The following is a 21,911-nucleotide window of genomic DNA, read 5'->3' on the forward strand; positions in this document are numbered from 1 at the left end:
ACATGTTTCATGAAAAAGAAAGTTGTTTTGCGAATGTAGCTTTCTGTAAGGCGGAAGGCCTGGGGACGCTTTCTTTGCGCGCTAGAGAAAAGCTCTTTCAGCGGCCCACAATGGCAGATCGGGCCAGGGGAGGAGCCGAAGACGATTAGGCCATTTAATGGCGCGTTTGCCTAATTTCTGCATTCACTTATAACCATTAGCAAAAGCTAAGTCCAGTGGTGCGCCACACTGACCGGGACTTCGGTTAATACACGCCTGGGCATTTTTCATCCGCGCATAATGTCATTTACAAGCTTGGGGCTTGTAAGACAATATGTGGCCTAAGACAAGGAAAGAACACTTTCACAACCAATCCAGCATGTCAACAACCACTCAGTCTGAATTCCGGAACCTTTTAGAGTCCGATAATTGTCCAGATGAAAATGTCTACCCGCAAAGAAAGACTTACTACAGCCGATGTAACAAAATGGAATACTGTATTTGATTTTTTTAGAAATGTATACATTAACATAAACACGCAAGAAATAAACATTTAATAATAAGCGCTTTGAGCGAAGCACGGGGAAACAGGCTTAGACTTATAGGCTGTTGATGAATAAGAATTCCAAATTTTATATTATCTTTTTGCCTTGCATAAAATTGACTGATAATACATGTTCAGCTAGCTTCTTTATAAAGTATAAAAACAAACAAACAGAACGCCTAGAGCACTTAGTCATACGCTTTGACAAATATCTCATGTAGGAACACCAAGTCAAGAAAGTGTAGGAGAGAAAAGAGAATGGCAACGGTAGAGCAATATTATATACAGGCATGTTTCTACACATAGTATATTACAGACTGGGAGAAAGATCACGTTATTTAAGATATACATAATTCAATATAAAATCTTGAAATAAAAATAAAAATCTGATACAGTCATAACGATTCAGTTTCACATGTTAACCAGTACCCACACAGGCAGTGACAGAGTGTAGTAAAAAGGTGCTTAGGACTCAAATGATTGTCTGATGAACATAAAAGAAATACAAAAAAAGATTGCATCTTGTTTGCGCGTTACCATTTGGACTAGAACTGATAAAAAAAGAACAGAAGTTAAAATGAAAAGGCGACAAAACACCGGATTCTGGTAATTCCCTCTTCTCGGTGATCCTCGTAAAAATGTTTTCTCGGGGTTTATTTGTCTCCCCCGAATAACAAAAAATATAGATATCATGCAAGTAGTGATAGGGGCAAGAGGAGTCGTGGGTCCATAGAAAGCGCTTGAAAAAGACGTGCTTTTATTTTACTTATAATAATTATATCAATTGGTCCTTTTTATCTTCCCCGGTATTTCATAGTTTGTTTTTGTAAATCAGGTCCATGTTCCCTGTAAGTAATTCTCTTTTTTGTATCATACATCGCACTCGGAGTCACTGGATGTTACTGAGAGAATGGACGTGCCAGTGTCGACTCTCTCTGTCATACTGGACACGCTGGTGGTTGGACTGGCCGCGGTGGATGGCGATTCCGCCGAGCTGTGAGGAGTGCAGGCGGATTCTGAAAGGGACCGCATACCGTTCTGTCCTATTGCTTGGTGTTGAAGCCTGGAGCAAAGAAAGCGAGAAAATAGCATCGCAATTAGACCAGAATAAGGGCTATCCCTCCGTTTAACAGAGGCCTCTCCCGTCACTGATTTGAATGGAGACGCATTGATGCACGCTACTGGCTTATCGCTCATTCAATGTGGTATTAAACGACTGCAGACAGCTGCTCCTGCCCAATGTGAATTATAGTGAAGATAAAGCACCCAGCACAAAACTGGAATAGTCGGTGCACCACAGTTAGGTTTTGCAATTACGGAAGATAGGCTAATGAATGGTGAAATATCCTACTCTTGGACATTGGTGTTCTCTTTGATGCGAGTAGCATTCTTTAATATTCTGGATCAACACGGCTCCTAACCTAATCTGCAGTCGATGGGAAAGATTAAGTCCACTGCCAGAAGAATGTGATTGTTAGTCTTTCATAGTGGACGAGGCCACATTTTTTACATCACATTCCATAAATTGTAGTTTTCTTGTTTTTTAACCAACAGTCTGTCTTGTGTTATTGATCTTGCCATTACATTCAAAGTATATTAATGGATTTTAAGATAGCATACATTCACATTATAGATGTTAATTAATAGACTGTTCGTTTGTTCCTGTATGTTGATAAAACAATGGATGCTATACGAGGTCTATTGAATTGACTAATTAAAAATACATATTTCACACAATAAATAATTGTGGTAATTTACGCCCACCTAGCCTGCATGGTCCTTAACCATGATCAATTTGTATATAAATAACAAAGTTATTTCTGAGAGCAGATATATTAATTGCGACAATGTTAACTACAAGGTGTCATTTTCTAATATGCAGTACAATAAAGTAGCAACTAAAAATGACCATCTAAAAATGACCACCATGACCAAATACCATCTTCTGTTGGGTGGGTCATATAGGCTAAGGGTTTTTACTAACAGTTTAAATATTTTCATAATTTTATTATCTTCATTTTTAAAGGGGGCACAAATAGCTATTCATGATATAGGACTATTTCACTGCAATCTTTCTATTTTACAATTATGTCATTTTCTAGTTTATGAATGTTATTAAAAGTAACAGTTGAGAGTTGTTTTGAGGAGGTTTTTGAAGGTGGTTAAAGTGTTTTTACACTCAGGCGACGCTGACAGGTTTTATAACCAAACACTTTCACTTGTGGAGTAAAACCTCCAGAATAAACAACTCTTTTGACTTTGCAATCCCGAATCAGAATGCATCTAGGAATTTGAATGCAAGCAATTTAGTCAACTTCCTAATATCAAACAGTGCTAAATTATTTATTATTTTTTATTTGAATAAAAAAAAAACCCATGGCGGGTGAAGCTGAAATGTTGCTAACCGTAGAGGAGCTTTGCTTTGTAACTTAACGTGCGTATCCCACAGTGGGACTATTTTTCGAAATCATTCTAAAAGATTATTAGTTATTTAACTGTCAATTGATGGGCCTACAGTAATATTTTATTCGCAATGCCTGTTTGAAGTGTAGCCAGGACTGCATGTCCTCAGATCTATGGGCTACTATTTAGCTGCCTCTCACTCGAGATAAAAACAAAAATGTCGCCAGTCTGCACCTCAGTTCTCCCCCTCGTCCATATCTGTATACACTTCCGCTTCTTCACTTTATGAACCATACCAAGCATATTGGCATCTTAAGCACCACCAGTGGCAGACTTTTATTCAGTTTTCACTGAGAATATGGAAAGAGAAACTGACCTGTTTTTGGCTGCTGCGGCTCTGTCTCTTTGCCTCCGGTTTTTAAACCAATTCCCGACCTGTGTCGGTGTCAGTCCAGTGGCTTGTGCCAGTTCCCTTTTCTTGCTGGGGTTGGGGTACGGGTCCTGTAGGTACCACTCCCTTAACAGACTTCGCGTCCGCTCCTTGAAACAATGCGTCTTCTGCTCGCCGTCCCAGATGGTCCGGGGAAGCGGGAACTTCTTCCGCACCCGATACTTATCAACTGGTCCTAGGGGACGACCGCGGAGTTTCTCGGCCTCCTGATAGTGCGCCTCCAGCCACATGGCCTGAAGTTTGCCGTGGGAGTCCTTCGTAAACTTGTGGTTCTCCAAGATGTGATAGAGGTCTCGGAAATTCCCTGTATGGAAGGCAACCACGGCGCGAGCGCGTAGGATGGATTCATGCTTGTTGATCGCCTCGCAGGCTCCCGGTGCCACCGGCAGAGACCACAGGAAGCGTCCCAGCCGCTCAATGTCTCCGGTTTCCTCTAGCGTCTCGCAGACGCTCGCCACTTGCTCCGGCGAGAAGTTGAGGGTCGGTAGCTGAAACATTGACAAGTCTTCGGGAGACCTGGTGCTGGGCGCACTGCTCGCCACGAGCAGAGGGCGATCAGCGAAGTTTGGCAGGAAGAAATGGGAGGGATAAAGCTCTAAAGGGGATCTGAACACCATGGAAATGACCTGAGAGAGAAAGAAAATTATCAAGGAAAAGAAACGACGAGTAAAGATTGAATGATTCAATAGCTATCGCCTAATGACACCAGCCTCATAATATCTCCCCCTAAATCCACCGTGAGTGTAGCATTGAAATATTTTGTTTCGCTTTTCTATTGGTCTTCTTGGTGTCGTTGTGAGGTTGTCATGGCAGCCCTGCCAATCACTGTCAAGCGTGCCAATCATTAGCCAGTACGTAGAGGCTTTCACCACTTCTGCTGCACGCACGGGGGGTTATCAGGCGCTCCAATCTCTTCGCCATCCTCCACCACTACGGGCTCATGAAGTCGAAGCCGAGGCTCGCCTATTTGTTGAATGGAATGGGCAATTAGTGGGTGGAATATTATTGCGATCTTAACGAGGCTCGTTAAGGGCAAAGAAGATATGTGGCTTGGAGAGACGGAAGGGAGGGGGTCTGGGGTGACAGGTATAGGAAGATGGGAATCCACTTTTAAATAAAAGGCTTATAGCGGGGTCCGTTCGCACATGCTCTGCGCGAATCCCCCTTCCGTTGGCCAGCTTTTTATTATGTTGTATGGGGAGGCTCCTGGCACCGTTAGGCAGACACACAGCTGATAACGTATTCATAGATGGGGCTCCATCAGCTGGGAGTCGCATGCGCCAGTCTCTTCCGAATGTAAGGCCAGACAGCATATAGTTCAGTTGTTGACAGTTCCTTGGTCGATATTATGTTGTATTTTATTTTTTTATTTTTTTTCTCAGTTATTTTTAAATTGCATGGCCTTATTTTTTGTGACAAGCGAAATAGTTCTCCCGGAGACCAGCTACGCCATCAGGGCTGGTCGTCATAACAAGCGCCTGTAGTCGTCCGCCAGCCCTCCGTTTCTTCTGCTTCGCGCTGCGGGTCAATCCTGGAAGTCTGCCCGTGTGCGACCATATGGTCGCTGGCTAACCGACGTGGAACGTTGCATAGCAATCCTCAGGATGAAATCAAAACGCTTAATGGCCATATTGGTTTATTTACAGACTGCGCAAGCCAGCACAGATTTTTGTTAAATGATTATTATCCAACAAAAAAAATACAGAATGTCCGATGTAAACTTTGAGCAGGCCTGTTTTTCTTTATAGACTACCACCTTATTCTTGATGGCATGGTTGCGTCTCCATCTATCACGAGGTTTGACTAGAGGGCTGTGTCAGAGGTCACGGCTGTATGGTTTTCATGATTTCACACAAAACGTCTAAACTGCCTTATATGCTATTTAGACAGGGCTTAGTCGGTGTTAAAATTGTGCCCGTTCACTCCAGTAAGAACAATGCGGACATTGTGAGGGCATGTATTGGGCGTAGCGAAACGTAGCATCTAGACTACAGCTAATCTGTTCGCAGCAAAGCTGACATAATTATCCTAAGCTGCCTTTCTACAAAATCATTGAGGAATTCAAAACTTTTCCTCCTTAAAAAAATGCATTCCACACCATTCGTGTGGATCTTTGTCCTTCTCAGTGGCAAGGCGAGACCTTTAACATTTGTTTGTGTCAGTTATTGCTGATTCCCCACTGAAATTAGCATGCCCTGTTTATCAAAGATAGTAATTACGTTAATTTGCAGATTTGTATGTGTGCGTGTGTGTCTGTCGCTGTGTGCGCGCTTGCGTGCGTGTGTGTGTGTGTGTGTGTGTGTGTGTGTGTGTGTGTGTGTGTATGACATAGAGAGAAGGAGAGACAGAGAGAAGGGTTGCGGTTGATCTCGCTGCAATCGCTGGGGCAGGTTATGTCTCCAGGACCAGGCCTGTTTGCTCTCCTGTCATACGAAACTCTGCTGAAGTAATTCCAAGTGGCACTTGAATTGGTCTTGTTGGAAAGCTTGTTGGACTGAAAATAACCCGCGGTATTTCCAGGCTGGCCGTGGTCCTAGTGTAAAAAAAAAATCTCTCACTCCCTCCCTCTCTCTCTCTGCCAATATTGTGGAGAGGAGCTGGACTACTATCTAAATACTTCAGGGGCCCGAATCGCCAGGTGTGTTCCATGTTTGTCATGGTGCAGAGTTGAGTGGTTTGCATGCACAATAGATTATGGTCCATTATGGACGAAGCCTTGGAGGCAGCTCGGAAATTAGCTGTTTGGGTGAAGTGTAAAGTCTGAATGGGTTTGCAAAAGCTACTGGTAATTCACATTCTTTACCACAGCTTTTGTTAGCACTAAGCGTGTAATTAACACCACCAAACAAGTTTATTCACCTGCCCTAATTGTCTGTTTATCCGGCGCTCTTAATTCTCCTCGCTTAGTGATAACCAGCGGGAGACAGCCTACTCAAAGCCGACGAACTATTAGCTCCGTCTTTGTTTACTTACGGAGAAGCCGCCGACATTATAATGTCGACCGTGGTTAAGGCTGATGCTCGACTGACATCATAGCAAATATCCGTTGTCAGTGACGTTTCACGCGCTCCATTGATTTTTGGAGGCGCTTTGGAAACATACACATTGCCACTTTTGCTGCAACGGCTTTCATTATATCCCCCACCTTAATCTGTATTTAAAGTAAAATAAACAAAAAGGGTTGCGTCACGGCGCAAGAGGGGAGGCTAAACAGAGAATGGCTGGTGGGAGAAAGGTAAGCGGTGCGCCCCTTCACTTTGCTCGCTGTTCACACCCGGAGACTGTTTTTGCCACATGTGAGCGCCGGTCTGCAAAGTCTTCGCCAACACCGGCGTGCACGCGGTTGACGCGCGTGAATAATTTTGGGCTCTTTCCAAGTGGACAGCCTGGGAGGAATGCTAATGGCTGGGTACCGTTTTTTTCTCTCTCTCGGTGTTTGCTAAAAAGTTGTTTTAATCTGACGAAGTAGCAGTGTCTGTCGTCTTTTGGATCCACGAGTTCTGCCGTCACCAAGAATGCATCTGCACTGAAGGAGATGTTACTGAGGGTGGCAATGTATTTATTCCAGACATCAGTTAAGTTATAGAGAAGTTTGCTGAGGTTAAATATTGGTGGATTTCTGAGAGTCTCAACTCCTAATTAAATAAAAATGACATCTGGTTTACCATTATCTAGTCGTGCCGTTTGTTTTTGTTTTTAACTTAATCTCTTATTTTGCGTCTACCTCCACGCCCCTCTCTCTGTGTCTCCTCTCTTCTACTCTCCGTGGACATCTAACGGATGGACGAAGCAGGACTCTTCACCTTCAAGTAACAATGAAACCCCGTGACCCTGAATATCTGACCGACCCTGATTTGGTCTCGTGCAAAGGTGGATATGCTTCTCGGATTCTGTAAGTTTCTTTCTATCCGTCAGTGCACTCCAGTCGGCGCCTACCGTATATATACATATATATGGGCATGGCGGTAAATTCTGAATTTTGTGATTGATAGTGCATGGACAGTGTTTAAATAGTCACATGCTTACTTGTGAAAACCTGCGAAATATTTTGTCGTCATATGTCGTTTTTGCACTCGTGGCATTACAACTGCGTAGATGTCACGGGTAAGTCACTTTTGATGGACGAATGAATACCCTTTGCAAGAGGCTCATTGAGCTCGGTCAAATTAGCGACGTAAGATAGGGATATATCCCGTTTGCTCGTTCAGTGATGCTTACAGCTGTGAACAGATTATGGGAAGAAGCGCAAACATCTCTATCTGACTCTTTGCCGTATTTCTGTACCTCCCTCTCTCCCTCTCTCTGCCCAGCACCGGCTTTGAAGCGTGTCCACATTTGTCTACACCAAGGTATGGCTTTAAAATGCAGGACATCTCTCCGTACGAAATTCACCGTTCACTTTGTTGAGTCTTTCAGAGAGAATTTCAGAAAGAAACAGTGAGTAGATTGTTCAAATGTTTGGCAGTTGTGTTGTCATGGCGAGATAAACATTCTTAGTTATCAGCTCATTGCATTATTAAAGTCTAAATACGATCACAATATGTCCACGCAGTTACTATTATTCGGAGCAATATTTTAATAATACCTACAATTTTGCCTATCTAATGATTCTAACAGAAAAAAATGCGGTTTTCTTTCGGTAATGTGACAAGCCTAAGATGAAGCGATCAACATAATTACATTTTACATTGTTGTGTAGCATAGTTGTGAGCATTTCCTGTGGGGAAAAATGAGCAAAAAAAGTGCTCTTCCTGAGAGATCCAAACTATTCGCAAGTAAAGATTTTGTCCTGAACCTCCTGTTCTTTTTTGTGTGGTCTCATTAAGTGGGTATCCTGCAAAGTCCACGGAGTTGCACTGGAGCTGTCCAATCAGAGCAGCTGCACGGCTTGTTAGCGACAGTTAATGAGGGTTCTCCGCGCACGGAGAGAATGGCGCCTGAATGTTAGATTTACCTTGTGTCAACTCGTTACTTCTAATGAAGCCATTGGAAGCTTCGACTGTGAATGGAGCCGGGCGACTGGAACCGCGGGTCCTCTTTCTTCCGGTTCCCTTAAGGAGGGATTTTGCTCGGCCGAGCTACATGATGTGTGGACGGGAGGGGAAGGGGGTCCTGGGGTCCCGCATAATTCGAATTCAGCCAGAGAAAGAGGTAGAAGGGGGACGTGTGTGTGTGAGGGAGAGAGAGTATTTAATTGTCCGTGTGTGTGTGTGTGTGCGTGCTAGAGTATGTGGGTACCTCGAACTGCTGTAGTTTGGTATATGGGAATTTCCAAGGGTAACATGGTGAGTGGCTGCCGTCTACTATTTGCTCATTGGAGTTTGACGTGTGAGTTCGCCTCATTCTATCGCTGCCCTTAAAGTCCAGTTATTGTAGTCAAACATTTCACGGCCTTCCAGATCAGATAGGCTAAGGCTAGTCTACACCAAAGAACTAGACATGGGTTAGGTCCCAATGTACCCCCCCCCCCCCCCTCCCAATAACGGATTACAGGCAAATCTATTACATTTTTGGTTTTGAAAACAATTTAAAGCCACACACACCTTGCTCTCGGTCATGTTTATTCATTCAGTCAACCCATTGGTTTTGGTTATTTATGTAAAGCACAGATGAAGTAGGCTAGGCTAGTTCATAAACATGCTCTGACACTGACGGTGTCACACTTGTAAAGCGATATCAACCCTCTACACGGTTTTAAGTCGTTCATTTTGGATAGAATGCCAGATCAAAGTGCACACACATTTATCTATTTAATAGAATAGGCCTACAGAAGAACCTATTATATTCTACTATATTTAAATAATAAATGTATTACATTATTTTTTGTTTAGTTTGTAATAGTTTGATGAAGTCATGCAGACTGTAATAAAACAATAACCTATTACGCTGGAATACTGATATAATAGTACCAACATTTTCAGTACCGGCAATGAAGCGCTTATAATTTGAACAATGTGTACACCCATACATATCACACACGAACTGAATTTCAGGATTGGTACCAATTTGACGGTTCAACTATGGTGTGTCGATAGAATCCTCCTAACTCAATAAATTAAGTTCACGATAAAGGTCTTTTCACTCCCAAACCACATTTCCCTTCCAATACATATTCACTAAAATACACTCGTCATCGAGAGTGGGAGCGCCAAGGTCACTCCGCGTTGTTTCACGCGCTCACCGGCAATTTCCTGTGAGGTCAGGTCGGCTGCACCGCAGTGGCGCGAGGCACTGCTACCAAGCTACCTCTAATCGCCAGAGGAGTCGATTATCACTCTTCCAGGTATTTGGGCTCAACACTTTATGCAGAATTAATATGATGAATGCACTGCTCGCATGCCCCAAAGCCTAACATATGATGTTCTAAATGGAAAAACTCCTCAGGCCAAATGTGCGCAATACTCTTCGCTCACTGTCAAAAATGTGACTTTCCTCAACAAAGAAATCACCATGCCGGAGCATTAGACACTAATTACACCAAGGAATAGTGGTTAGCGTCAGGTATCATATCTAGACACATTAACACACATGAATCACACATTACCACAACTTGTTTTTGTACATGGCTTATTCATCTCAATATCATGTCCCACGGAAATGGTCTTGGCCCTATAGCCACAAGTCCTGCCATCGATGAATGTGGTAGGTAAACTATATCATATTTTGATATTCCTTGTTATCATATTCGTTCGGCTATTATTCTGTCGACATTAGGGGATATCTGCAAAGCTCAGCTGTTCTGCTGTCAAACTTAATTAGGCCTAAGCATGCTCGGTCCCCAGTACGGGTGGATGAGGATAGCGAAGCTGATGAAATAATTACCCGTGCTTGAAGCTGTTCCTCTCGAGCTCCAGTCCGGTCGTTATTATTAGTTCGTTAGTTTCGGGGTCTAATCGAGCAACTTGCCACCTTACACCACATGGTCCCGCTTAAAGACTTGGAAACGGCCTTTGAGTTCATTTACACCCCTCCTCAACATATTTAGGTTAGAATCTGTCCCTGACTTTCTAATACATATTAACGCCTGCTTTAATGCAGGTTCAGTGATAAATGAAATAGCCCTTATGTATGCTGTCTGTTGTCCTTTGTAAACACTAAAACAATATTACAATATTAGCCTACTATTACAAGTTTTCTCACCAACCTCTATCCTACCCCTGTGTAGGCCAACAGCTTGACCTGTAGAGGCCTCCAACCCAAGCGAAGATGATTTGCAGGGTGTAAACGGACTTTCCCTGATTTTGACAGAGAGCTTGCTAATGCAGTTATCTATTGCCATATCCGGGCACCCTGGGCTCTCACCCGAAGTTTATTCCCGCCATCGACCAAGGAGATAGATACGGTCGGCAACAATAGCGCCCGCAAGCCTCAGTTAATGTGTCGCTTACATGCGTATCAGCCATTGTCTCGCTTTTATTTGTTATAATGTCATGGTCTTCGAATGAGTCAGACACTAAATACTACCTGTCGTGGCACACATCGCCTGGACGCCAGCTTTTGACATCACCCCTCGCTGCCTGTTGTCATCCGGCGAGGCGTCAAGTGACCGGGAAATTATGCAAGTAGAAAAACAACACCGTTTAAAAGGGACGTGCCGTGCCATTGTTGAGAGCGATCAAAGATGACAGTGATTACCGAGTGTGATGAGGAATCTCGGCGTTTCATGTTGCACCCCGAGAATGGGAAGGGAGTCTTAAGTTCACAAATAAAATTCAAGTTTCCAGTTCTATTATTCATTGTTCTGAGAGATGGTACTTCACCGCCGCCATCCGAGACAGCAGAGAGAGCGTCGTTCTGCGTTGAGATGTAATACGATAATGACAATGTGCATTAGAGACGTATTCAGGTCGTGCTGTTTGTGAGGGTAACTATACATGTCAGGTAGGCCAGGGACAGATACACTATGCAGGGACCTCGAGGAATTCCACTCAGACCTATTTCAGTGACTTTTCCAATGCATACACGACCATCGGAGTTAATGCACTGCCAAATTGTTCTTAGCTTAAAATCCAAAATGTCTCTAAACATGTATTCAAACTTAAGAGATAAATGTTTTATTGTAATCAGGTAATGTGTATTATCAGCCAATGTTAAATATAGAAGGGGAAGTATTATCTAATTCCAAAGCCTCTTCAAGAAGAGTGGGAGATGTATTATGTTAATTGTAGAGAACAGAAAAACGGAAATGTTTAATCCGAACTTTACATTTAAAACCACGCAACTCATGGTACCATCAATCCGAGATTATTCATCAGTGATCTAAATAGGCCAGCATTGACCCAAGGTCTTCTTGTTTGCCACTGTGGTGTTTTGAGCCAGCAATTAGCTATGTAATGTCTCTGTGTAAATGGTCATCTCGATAGTTCACTCCTTCTGAAGGAGGCCCACGGACGCCGATACTTTGGGGGACATTTCTTACTCGATATTAGCTTACAGGATAATAACTCGAGAAGCAGTTTCCATGGAACTTGTTATTCACGGGTGAATGGCATCTGTCGAATGCGATTTGTGTCTGTGCCCGCGTAGGGGCCGGCGAGATCAATAGGGGACGTCTGGAGTGCGCCGGGAGACGCGGCGCAGGCTGCACTGCTGTGACAGGTACAAGCCCAGTGCGCGGCAGCGAGGCGCTGAGGGAGACCGGGGACGTTTTCCGCTCGCCTCGCGCATCAACAGGTAGCTCGAACTCGAACAAGGCAAAGGGAAATGAAACGGCTGTCATTTTTAGTATGCCTGGGATTGCTGGGATGCATGGGATTTATCAAGTAGTAGGCTTTTTGTATGTTTAACTTCGGATTTAAAGCGAGTTATTTTCGGACACATAGCCTAGATAAGCTATAGTAGTTAATTGATATCAGACTTAATACTGATATCAGTATTAATTGATATCAGACAATACTACCAAGACGTTACATTGAAAACAACTATTGTAATATTACATTAATTGTTCGATGGTATAAGCATAGGAATATTAGTATCAAATAATACATGTGTATTCTGTATGATAACCTATTTACGGCATTTTGCGCCTTATTTGAACTCTGAGTGGTGTAATTTCTTTCAGAGTTGTCTAAATCGATGGGTTTGTAAAAAAAAAAACTTGTCATTTGTGAATTGTCATGAATGAATTGTCATTTAGTTGAACGACGAGAGTAGCCTATTTCAAATTTAAATTAAATTAAATTGGCTCATATTTTGAAAAGGGTGTCAAAAATTAGTTAGACTTCGCCTATTCACAGAAGGGTATTACTGGTTTAATCGGCAGATTAGGACACGCAGCGTGTGGTGGTCAATGGAAACTTAAGAACATTATTTTTAAACGACGGATTCCCAACAGGAAGCTACTAACAAAAGAGTGCACTTCTTGAGAGTCTGGTTTAGGGTTCAAGGAATCGGCTGGGTTATTGTGTCCTATATTAGGCGTTCACCGTCTGCTCTGAAGTTATAGGCTTTTTTAAATTCCAGTGCCATGTCAGCTATTCGTTCTAGCATTTGACCCCTGCTGCCATGTAGGAAAGTGAAATCTCATTATGTCAAAGTGAATTTCAGTAACGAGGCGATATCAATATATTCTTGGAATGTGGCTGCAGTTTTATATTATTGCATTAATTCACGAAAGGCTCCATTTACTTCACTGAAGATGGCTATTGAGAAAAGTTTGTTATTTTGGCATAGCCTAGTGCAGGCTATTTTCCATCACGTTTTTTTTTTTACACAATTCTGTCAATGAAATATGCCTGTATTTAAAGAATAGATCTGAATTTAGAACCTACAATTAACTACCTGATAGCTTGGGATGTTACAGCTAATAAACAGCCTGAGAGTAGCTGAGCTTTGCGAATTTTGGAGTGCGATGAATTAACCTTAATAATATTTACTAATTTATGAAAATAGTTAGTTTTATTGCTGCAGTATTTGGTAATGAATAATTTTGTGGCAAATTTATATGGCATTACATTATTTACTTGAAATTAAATTATTGTGTGAATTATATATATATTTTTTTTGTTTAAATGCTTGACAAACTGACAAAAATACATTTCATTATTTCGATCCTTATCCATATCTCTATCTGCCACATATTCTAATAGAAGATGGACAGTCCAGTACAGCAAATGTAGGCGAAATATGTATTGGCTACACAGTTAGAGAAAGGAAAAAGGGGAGACGAGAGAACACTCTCACAAGAGGGCAGCCATATTTCGCCAAAGAGAAGCCCCTCTCTCTCTCTCTCTCTCTCTCTCTCTCCCCTCATAGAGACCGCGTAACAGCCTATTCTCATCAATGTTTCATCAGCACTGTTACCCAAATTAATAGGAGACACTCGGACAGATGTCAAACCGTCTCAAAATGGTTTATGTGTGACTTGACTGACCCTCAAGGCGGACGCATTATCAGCGCGCCCAAATCAAAGATTCATAGCGGACAGCTGTAACCTGTACAGTGTCACCGTGATGTCATTAGCCGCGGATGCTGATATCGGTGGCCACTTCAACCGGACCGGCAAGGCTCTCAGCGGCGTCCGACCTCATCATTTATGTATGACCTACAACGCACTGGACCGGCTCAATAGACTCCAGACAAAACCAGCAACATCCAGGCGAGTGACATGGAGGTCGCTTAAACTGCCTTCACGTTAATCGTTTAGGTGAGATTTGCCCCGTGAAGGTCACAACATAGAAAGTGTTTTTTCCTTCTTTTTCTTTGTCCTAAGGTTGCCTTACCCCACTTTTAATAAACAAGTATGTTTATTAACTCAAAATACAACGACACACTAGAAAAAATGAAAACAAACGTGCTTTTCTTCCGTGTGTGTGTCTCTTCACTCACAGTAGCAGGTTAAAGTAGGTTATAAAAGCTTTCACAATCACTTGCTCCTCAGTGAAAGTTTTGTCAAAGATTGGGAGCAAAATGCTGCCGCCTCCTCCTCCTCCTCCTCCGTTTGTCCCGCTCGCGTCTTCCCGAGACCAGCTCTGGCCCTGTAATTGCCCTGGCGCGCGCTTCGTGGGAAGGTGCATATATAGGCTAAATGTCGCGGAGAGGTAATGGGAAGTTATTGGGAGGTACTCCGACAAGGGTGTCCGCAGGGCCTTCGGTTCAACGGGAGGTTAAAGAGTCTGTTGATATCTTTTGTTTGCTTTCTTCAGAAAAGCGCCTTCCTTCCTAAAAGAGGATGTGCTGTGCTTGCCCGCGAGCCCACCCGACACCGCAGGTCAGCCCGCTCTCCCTCACCAGCCTGAGACCTTGTTTGTTTTTCTAAGTTTATGAAATCTGCCCAAACAGGAATACAAATAATATCACTACGTCATATGTCGTTAGGTTTGGTCTCCTCTCTGTGCGTCCACCTAGACTCCGGAGGATTCTTTTGTGTTTTTGTTCGAAGTAAGGTAGGTGACTGTTTTTGTTCTCACAAATTGTAACAAATGGTAGGCTACTGAAGGATGCAAACTGCAATAACACCTATTATTATAATAATAATGATAATAATAATAATGTATATTTTGATCACTATAATTTGCAAACAAGAGCATTAGTATCAGTGGTCATTGTGTGATTCTTTGGAATAGTTTGATGGGGAAATTTATGAATGAAATATATCTATAAATATATTTTTTTCCAAAAGAGCTATTGTTGATCTGCTCCTCAAACCTTTGCCTGACACACGGTGTCATTAACATCAATAAGCAGGCCAGTTGGAGGGAGACACAGATGGAGAGAGAAGAAGAAGAGATAGATTGATCATGGTGTAACCTCTAATGTGTGAATTAAGACCTGTACCAGCTCACAACATTGCTGTGCACACACTCATGACACCCTGATCATCCAGCAAGGACTAATCTCACTTTGGCCATAAATAGGAACACATGCCTCCATTTTGCCAAAAGTGGCCCTAGTTTAAATGGAAGGTGCTACGGAGCTATAGCGACACATCTACACCTGGGTCTATTCCTCTGATCTGACAGGGAAATTAGGGCCGTGTTTGAAATGTGGCCCACTGTGTCTCTCTCGCCCAATCTCCCCAGCCGCCTGCCGTGCCAAGAAGGGCAAGCAAACGAACAAACAAACGAAAAGCACATAAACAAACACAGGGGCAAACACACTAACGGTTCATAGGCTAAGCTCATTATCCTCACTGATCATGCCACCGTGCATAAACACGCAACACATAATGGTCCGTATCAGTGGCCATGCTAACACCCGGTGCCCGGAGAAAGAACCTTAATAGCATCAACATGGCAGCCACAACAGTGCGAATCGAGACGGACGCAGACTAATTGCTTACAATGCCTCACAATGCAATGGCCAGTAATGCTACAGACTGTGCCATAAGCTTCATCATATTAGCTTGTGTGTTTGGTGTTTAAAACCAGCTTAGGCCTACATGGTTATGGGGTTAGCCTGCATCTTATGGGCCATGAAATAACTAAGGGAGGAACGAGACTTGACTCCCAGCAGACCTGTTAAAACAAAGGAAGAAGTAACATTGAAATGTCAATCGTGTTTTGCGTAGGCCCAGGTCTTGTTCTGAGTCAGAGTAGCCTTCTCAGATGCAACCAGGGGGGGAAATAGCAAGGACAGGACAGAAAGGGATAGAATAGGATAGATCGCACAGGATGGGGATAGGATAGGGTAGATCGCACAGGATGGGGATAGATCGCACAGGATGGGGATAGGATAGGGTAGATCGCACAGGATGGGGATAGGATAGGGTAGATCGCACAGGATGGGGATAGATCGCACAGGATGGGGATAGGATAGGGTAGATCGCACAGAATGGGGATAGGATAGGGTAGATCGCACAGGATGGGGATAGGATAGGGTAGATCGCACAGGATGGGGATAGGATAGTAGAGTGCAGGGTTTGTCACAGTGCTGGAAGGGATGGGATGGTCGTAGCAAATGGAGCCAGTAGCGAAATTTTCACTGTAGCTTTCAAGTTGGAGAAGAGAAGACAATAGAGTATAATCAAATAGAGCAGAGTAGAATAGAAAATAACATGATCTATTGCATATCCTACTTCACATTGCATAATAGAGATATTTTATATTTTATTTGTATACATATTACTATAGTAGTTTATATATGTTTATATATTTGTTTGCAAATTGTTCTTATTGTACATTTGCCTGTTTTTCTTCGTGAAACTCTGTTGTGATCCAGTGGACCAGGTCCAGAAAGCCAATGAGGCTAGAAAGGGTTTACGCTTCATGTTGTCCGTCAGAGTGCCGAGGTTATATTCATAACCATATGTTGTCTTCAAGTCAAGTTCACTCAACGTTAACCAATGGGAACACATATACCACAGTGCCTCATTGGCGGTGGTGGCCAAGCATTCACCTGTGAACTCACTGCCGGAGTGCTGTGTGCATACACGGCTGGAGGTCATGCAACGGGCCAACAACAGCGTACATGAAGAGCTCTGGTGAGTACTAGTGTCTAAGGCGGGGATCACACTGGCCAGCGGCAAGCAGCAGGTTTCCTATTGTTCTCGATGGTTCGGCAGCGGAGCGGTGGCAGCGCTAGCGTAACGCTAGTGTTGAACAAGCTGAGCGTTGAACTTGGCTCACCTTTCAAAGCGCAACGCGAGCGTATTCAATTGTCAGTTTAGACAAAACTGTGTTGTTTAGGAACGAGACAGAACATATTATGGTCTGAGCATTCAGGGGGAGTTAGACCTGCGGCTTTGAATGCTAGAGCAATGGTGGTCAGTGGTAGCGTAATAGCTAAGGAGCTGGGCTAGCATGCAGCAGCCTAAAGAAGTTGTGGGTTCAACTTCGGCTACGACCGTTGTGCCCTTGAGCAAGTCACCTAACCCTGAGTTGCTCCGGGGAGAATGGCCCTTGAAATATAATTGACATATGTCACTTTGTGTGTATTTAATGAATAAATGTAAATGGCCTTGACCAACCATACCTCAGTCTTACACAAAACTGCACCAATCAACGTCATTTTGGTCCCAAATGAAACTTAACACTCATTATCATCCAAAAGTAGACCCTAGGTTGTTGATAGACTGAGTTTCCCTTTATTGCTAAAGCATTTTTAGACAGCATAGCATTCTGCTAACAGAGCCATGTCCAAACTTCTCTTCCTGAGATTAAAACTTGGGGAACTTGTGTTTGGTGTTTTGTGCCTGTTCTCTCTCTCTCTCTCTCTCTCTCTCTCTGTGTTTGTGTGTGACGTACGACTGACTGAATAGCCAAATAAGGGAGAGAGAGAGGCTAGGAGTTATGCCCCCAAACTTGTCTGAGAAGAACCGATCTTGTAAAAAGATTAACATGGCTGAGGAGGCTAGGAGAGAGAGAGGCTAGGAGTTAACATGGCTGATGAGAGAGAGAGGCTAGGAATTAGCATGGCTGATGGGAGAGAGAGGCTAGGAGTTAGCATGGCTGATGAGAGAGAGAGAGGCTATGAGTTAGCATGGCTTAAGGGAGAGAGAGAGGCTAGGAGTTAGCATGGCTGATGAGAGAGAGAGGCTAGGAGTTAGCATGGCTGATGAGAGAGAGAGAGGCTATGAGTTAGCATGGCTTAAGGGAGAGAGAGAGGCTAGGAGTTAGCATGGCTGATGAGAGAGAGAGGCTAGGAATTAGTATGGCTGATGGGAGAGAGAGGCTAGAAGTTAGCATGCTGACGGGAGCGAGAGGCTAGGAGTTAGCATGGCTAAAGGGAGAGAAAGGCTAGGAGTTAGCATGGCTGATGAGAGAGAGAGGCTAGGAGTTAGCATGGCTTAAGGGAGAGAGAGAAGCTAGGAGTTAGCATGGCTAGGAATTAGCATGGCTGAAGGGAGAGAGAGGCTAGGAGTTAGCATGGCTGAAGGGAGGCCTGTCCAGGGTAACCAAGGCTCCTGCGAGTGGCCTCTGACTGCACTGGCTGCTATGTTACTGCTGCCAAGCTTGCAATATCTGCTGTATTTGACCTGTCGAGACAATAACACTGTTTGTCAGCCTGTCACTAATCGGATGAGTGAGCCGCCAGCCAGCGGTGTCTCTCTCTCTCTCTCTGTGTATGTGTGTGTGTGTGTGTATTATTACTCAGAGCCAATGTCCCCCTCAATTCCAGGACATATCTGCAGGCTGTGTGTGTGTGTGTGTGTGTGTGTGTGATCCATCTGGTTGCATATTTCATCCATTAGCCTTATTACATGTATTTAGCTGCAGACCGTCACAAACAAACAGACACGATGATAAGGGCAAGCTTGTTTACCCCCCTCCCTCCCTCTCTCCTCTCTGTCTGTCTGTCTCTTTCTCTCGCTCGCTCTCTCTCTATCTTTCTATCTATCTGTCGCGATCTCTCTCTCTCTCTTCCTAATGGGCTACTCATATTCTCTCTCTCATATTCTCTTTTTTAGAGACACCTGGAGGACACACAGGGAGCTGATTGGATGGGGTGAAGGGCCATGTCCATTGGAACCGCACACAGATAAGGTTCTCCTTCCGCACAGGAACCGCACACAGATAAGGTTCTCTTTCCGCACAGGAACCGCACACAGATAAGGTTCTTTTTGGAACCGCACACAGATAAGGTTCTCTTTAGAACCGCACACAGACAAGGTTCTCTTTCTCTCCCACCTGAAATGCACACCAATTATGACGACCGGTTACTTAAAATAACTGCCAACAACAACAAGAAAAAGCTGAAAGACTGTGTGTGTACGTGGCACACAGTGAGTGAAACATCTTGCCCAATTCTTTAGCCTCTGTGGGATGATGATTGGCAGGGCTAGTTTTTAGTGACACATAGCAACACCCACCTCCATTCAAATACCTGAAGTTTGATCCCTTTGGCTCTCACTGCTCCCCCCTCTCTCTTTCTCTCTCTCTCTCTCTCTCTCTCTCTCTCCCTCTTCTCACTGTTCCTTCTCTCACAGTCCACCTCTCTCTTTTCTGCTGTGTGTGTGAGAGTGAAATATTTTACTCAGTTCTTTAGCCAGGATGATTGGTAGGGCTAGTTTCTGCACGAGCAGATTTTTAGTGACACATAACAACACCCACCTCCATTCAAATACATCCCTCTCCCCATTACTGCCCTCTCTCACTGTCTTCTCTCTCTTTCTCTCCCTCTCATTCTCTCTCTCTCTCTCTCCCCTTCTCACTGTTCCCTCTCTCTTTCTCTCCCTCTCTCTCTTTCTCCTCCCCTCTCCCACCTCTCTTTTCTGCTCCCCCTCTGTGAGGAGCTGAAGCAACCGCCATGTTTTGGAAAATGCGTGAGTCGACTGTATGTGTGGCCATGACGGAGGAACGCTGCAAAAGATTATTCTCCAGTACAGAGATTGGTTCCAAAACGCTATCCTTCATTTTAATCAATTTTATAAATCATTTGTTTTAATTTTGTTTTCCGAGTAATTTCATGAAAATGTAGTTGGGTATTGCTATTTGATTGATCTTTACTCAATCAAAACAACAGAACTGCAATTTATTTGATATTACCTGAAATACACAATTAAATAACATGACTTATTAATGTTTTCAAAAATGGATTTATAGCGTTTTGGAACCAAACTCATCAAATAGACTAATTTATTCAGACGACAATCCGGGTGAATCAGGAAGTAAACAAAGTAAAATAGGATGGCATAAACCCAAGAGAACTTGGATCAAAACAACAGCATAAACTAGGAAGCAGTATAGACTAGACACAGAAATAAGATGAGCATCAAGGTACAATTGAGCACTTTTAGCTACTTAAAGCCTCTCAACACACTGGATACGTCTTTAACCTTGACCCCCTTCCCTGGCTCTCTTTGTCTTTTCCTTGCCCTCCAAACTCTGAAATGAGACAGGCCTTAAACAAGCCAGCCCATTACCACCAATTACCCCAATTAGGCATTTGGGCTGAACCATCAGAAACGGGGGTGAATGGGAGATCCCATCATAAATCGGTTAAGTGCATATCCATGTTGAACTTCAAATAAATCCCGCAATAGGCATAATTATATTTATAATATAAATAAAATATATATTAAACGTGTGTGTCCTATTGCAGTTCTGGCATAGGCAGTGTAAGCAGGTGAAAAGAAGAGGTTTCACTCTCTCTCTCTCTCTCTCTCTCTCTCTCTGTCTCTCTCTGGCCCTGTTAACTCATAAGAAAAAAGGCATATATTTCCATGCGGTTTGACCTTTCATTTACACGAAAACAGATGTTTTATCTCTCTCTCTCTCTCTCTCTCTCTCTCTCTCTCTCTCTTCCTCTCTCTTTAACCTGCACAGTAGCTGTTGTTGGAATACCCTTGTCCAGGTGTCTGTCCTTTGCCAAGAACCTGGCGTGTTGTATGAGTGTTCCATTCCACTGTGTAAGAACCCAGACGGACAATCCCGAGGGTTTATCCAGAATGTGCCAGCAGAATAGGAATTTAGGAAAGTGTGAGATCCGGCCCCTCCTCCCTCTCATCTTCTTCAAGCCCAAACACATACAGTACATACTCAAACAAATTCAAGCACAATTGTACACATTGAGAACCGCGCATCCACACCCACTCACACACACACAAACGTATGCACAAACACACAGCCACATCCACCGACATACACACACACACACACACACACACACACACACACACACACGACCATGCACACACTCACAGCCTTGTTGAGGGGTGTGTGTTTGGTCTGTGTGAGGTCAACTAGGGGCTGTGCGGGGTTCGCACCGCAGGCCTTTGTTGTCTGGGCCATTGATGGACTCTGTGCATTGTGGCCGTGACCTCAGAGTCGGCGGGAAGCTGAGGTCTGACTTGCCGTTTGTCCGCCCACCCTCTCCACTCCGCATTGTTCACCTCCGTCACTCTGCTTTGTTCGGTCATGTTTTTCACCTTCGCTACCTTCTCTGACCCCCCCACACACACACACACACACACACACAAACACACACACACACAACCACCCCTCTCAAGTCTGTCCTTGTCCATATACCCACCACCACTACCACCAAACACTCATGCCCCCCCGTTAAAATGTAAAAAACAATAACAAAAAATACAAAACAGGCAAAACAATTGGTGTGAGGACAGAAGGGGGCTGTTTGGGGAGGAAAGTCGTTTTCTGTGTTGCACAGAATAGAGGGAAAATGAGCCCGTTCTGATCAATGCTTTATATGGTAATGGCCACTATGTCCATGCAGGGTGGCCACCTGGAAACTGCAGCTCTTATTTATCTGCATTTCCCATTGAGAGACATTGTACCTTACACACACACACACACACACACACACACACACACACATACACGCACACACACATACACATACACACACACAGACATACACACACACACACACATAATGCACACACACACACACACACACACACACACATACACACACACACACACACACACACACACACACACACACACACATACGCACACATACACATACGCACACACACACATACACATACGCACACACACATACGCACACACACACATACACACACACACATACGCACACACACACACACACACACACACACACACACACACACACACACACATACACACACACACACATACACATACACACACACATACGCACACACACACA

The 21,911-nt window shown here is 43.7% G+C and overlaps 1 protein-coding gene across 1 annotated transcript; it reads right to left on the reverse strand.

Moving 5' to 3' along the window:
- Window positions 1-459: 459 nt before the first annotated feature.
- six3a (SIX homeobox 3a) lies at window positions 460-4,175 on the reverse strand. The gene is made up of 2 exons (XM_048269855.1): window positions 3,303-4,175; window positions 460-1,586 (listed from the first exon to the last, which is right to left on the reverse strand). The coding sequence occupies exons 1-2, from the start codon at window positions 3,992-3,994 to the stop codon at window positions 1,394-1,396; spliced, it is 885 nt and encodes a 294-aa protein (XP_048125812.1). The 5' UTR covers window positions 3,995-4,175; the 3' UTR covers window positions 460-1,393.
- Window positions 4,176-21,911: the final 17,736 nt, after the last annotated feature.

Source organism: Alosa alosa, chromosome 18 (genome assembly GCF_017589495.1).
Source record: "Alosa alosa isolate M-15738 ecotype Scorff River chromosome 18, AALO_Geno_1.1, whole genome shotgun sequence".
In the NCBI taxonomy this organism is placed as follows: domain Eukaryota; kingdom Metazoa; phylum Chordata; class Actinopteri; order Clupeiformes; family Clupeidae; genus Alosa; species Alosa alosa.

Coding starts and splice junctions, on each gene's coding strand:
- six3a (XM_048269855.1), bottom strand. CDS start 3,994: ATGGTGTTCAGATCCCCTTTAGAGCTTTATCCCTCCCATTTCTTCCTG. Junction 1,587..3,302: donor GCCGCAGCAGCCAAAAACAG/GTCAGTTTCTCT, acceptor TCTTTGCTCCAG/GCTTCAACACCAAGCAATAG.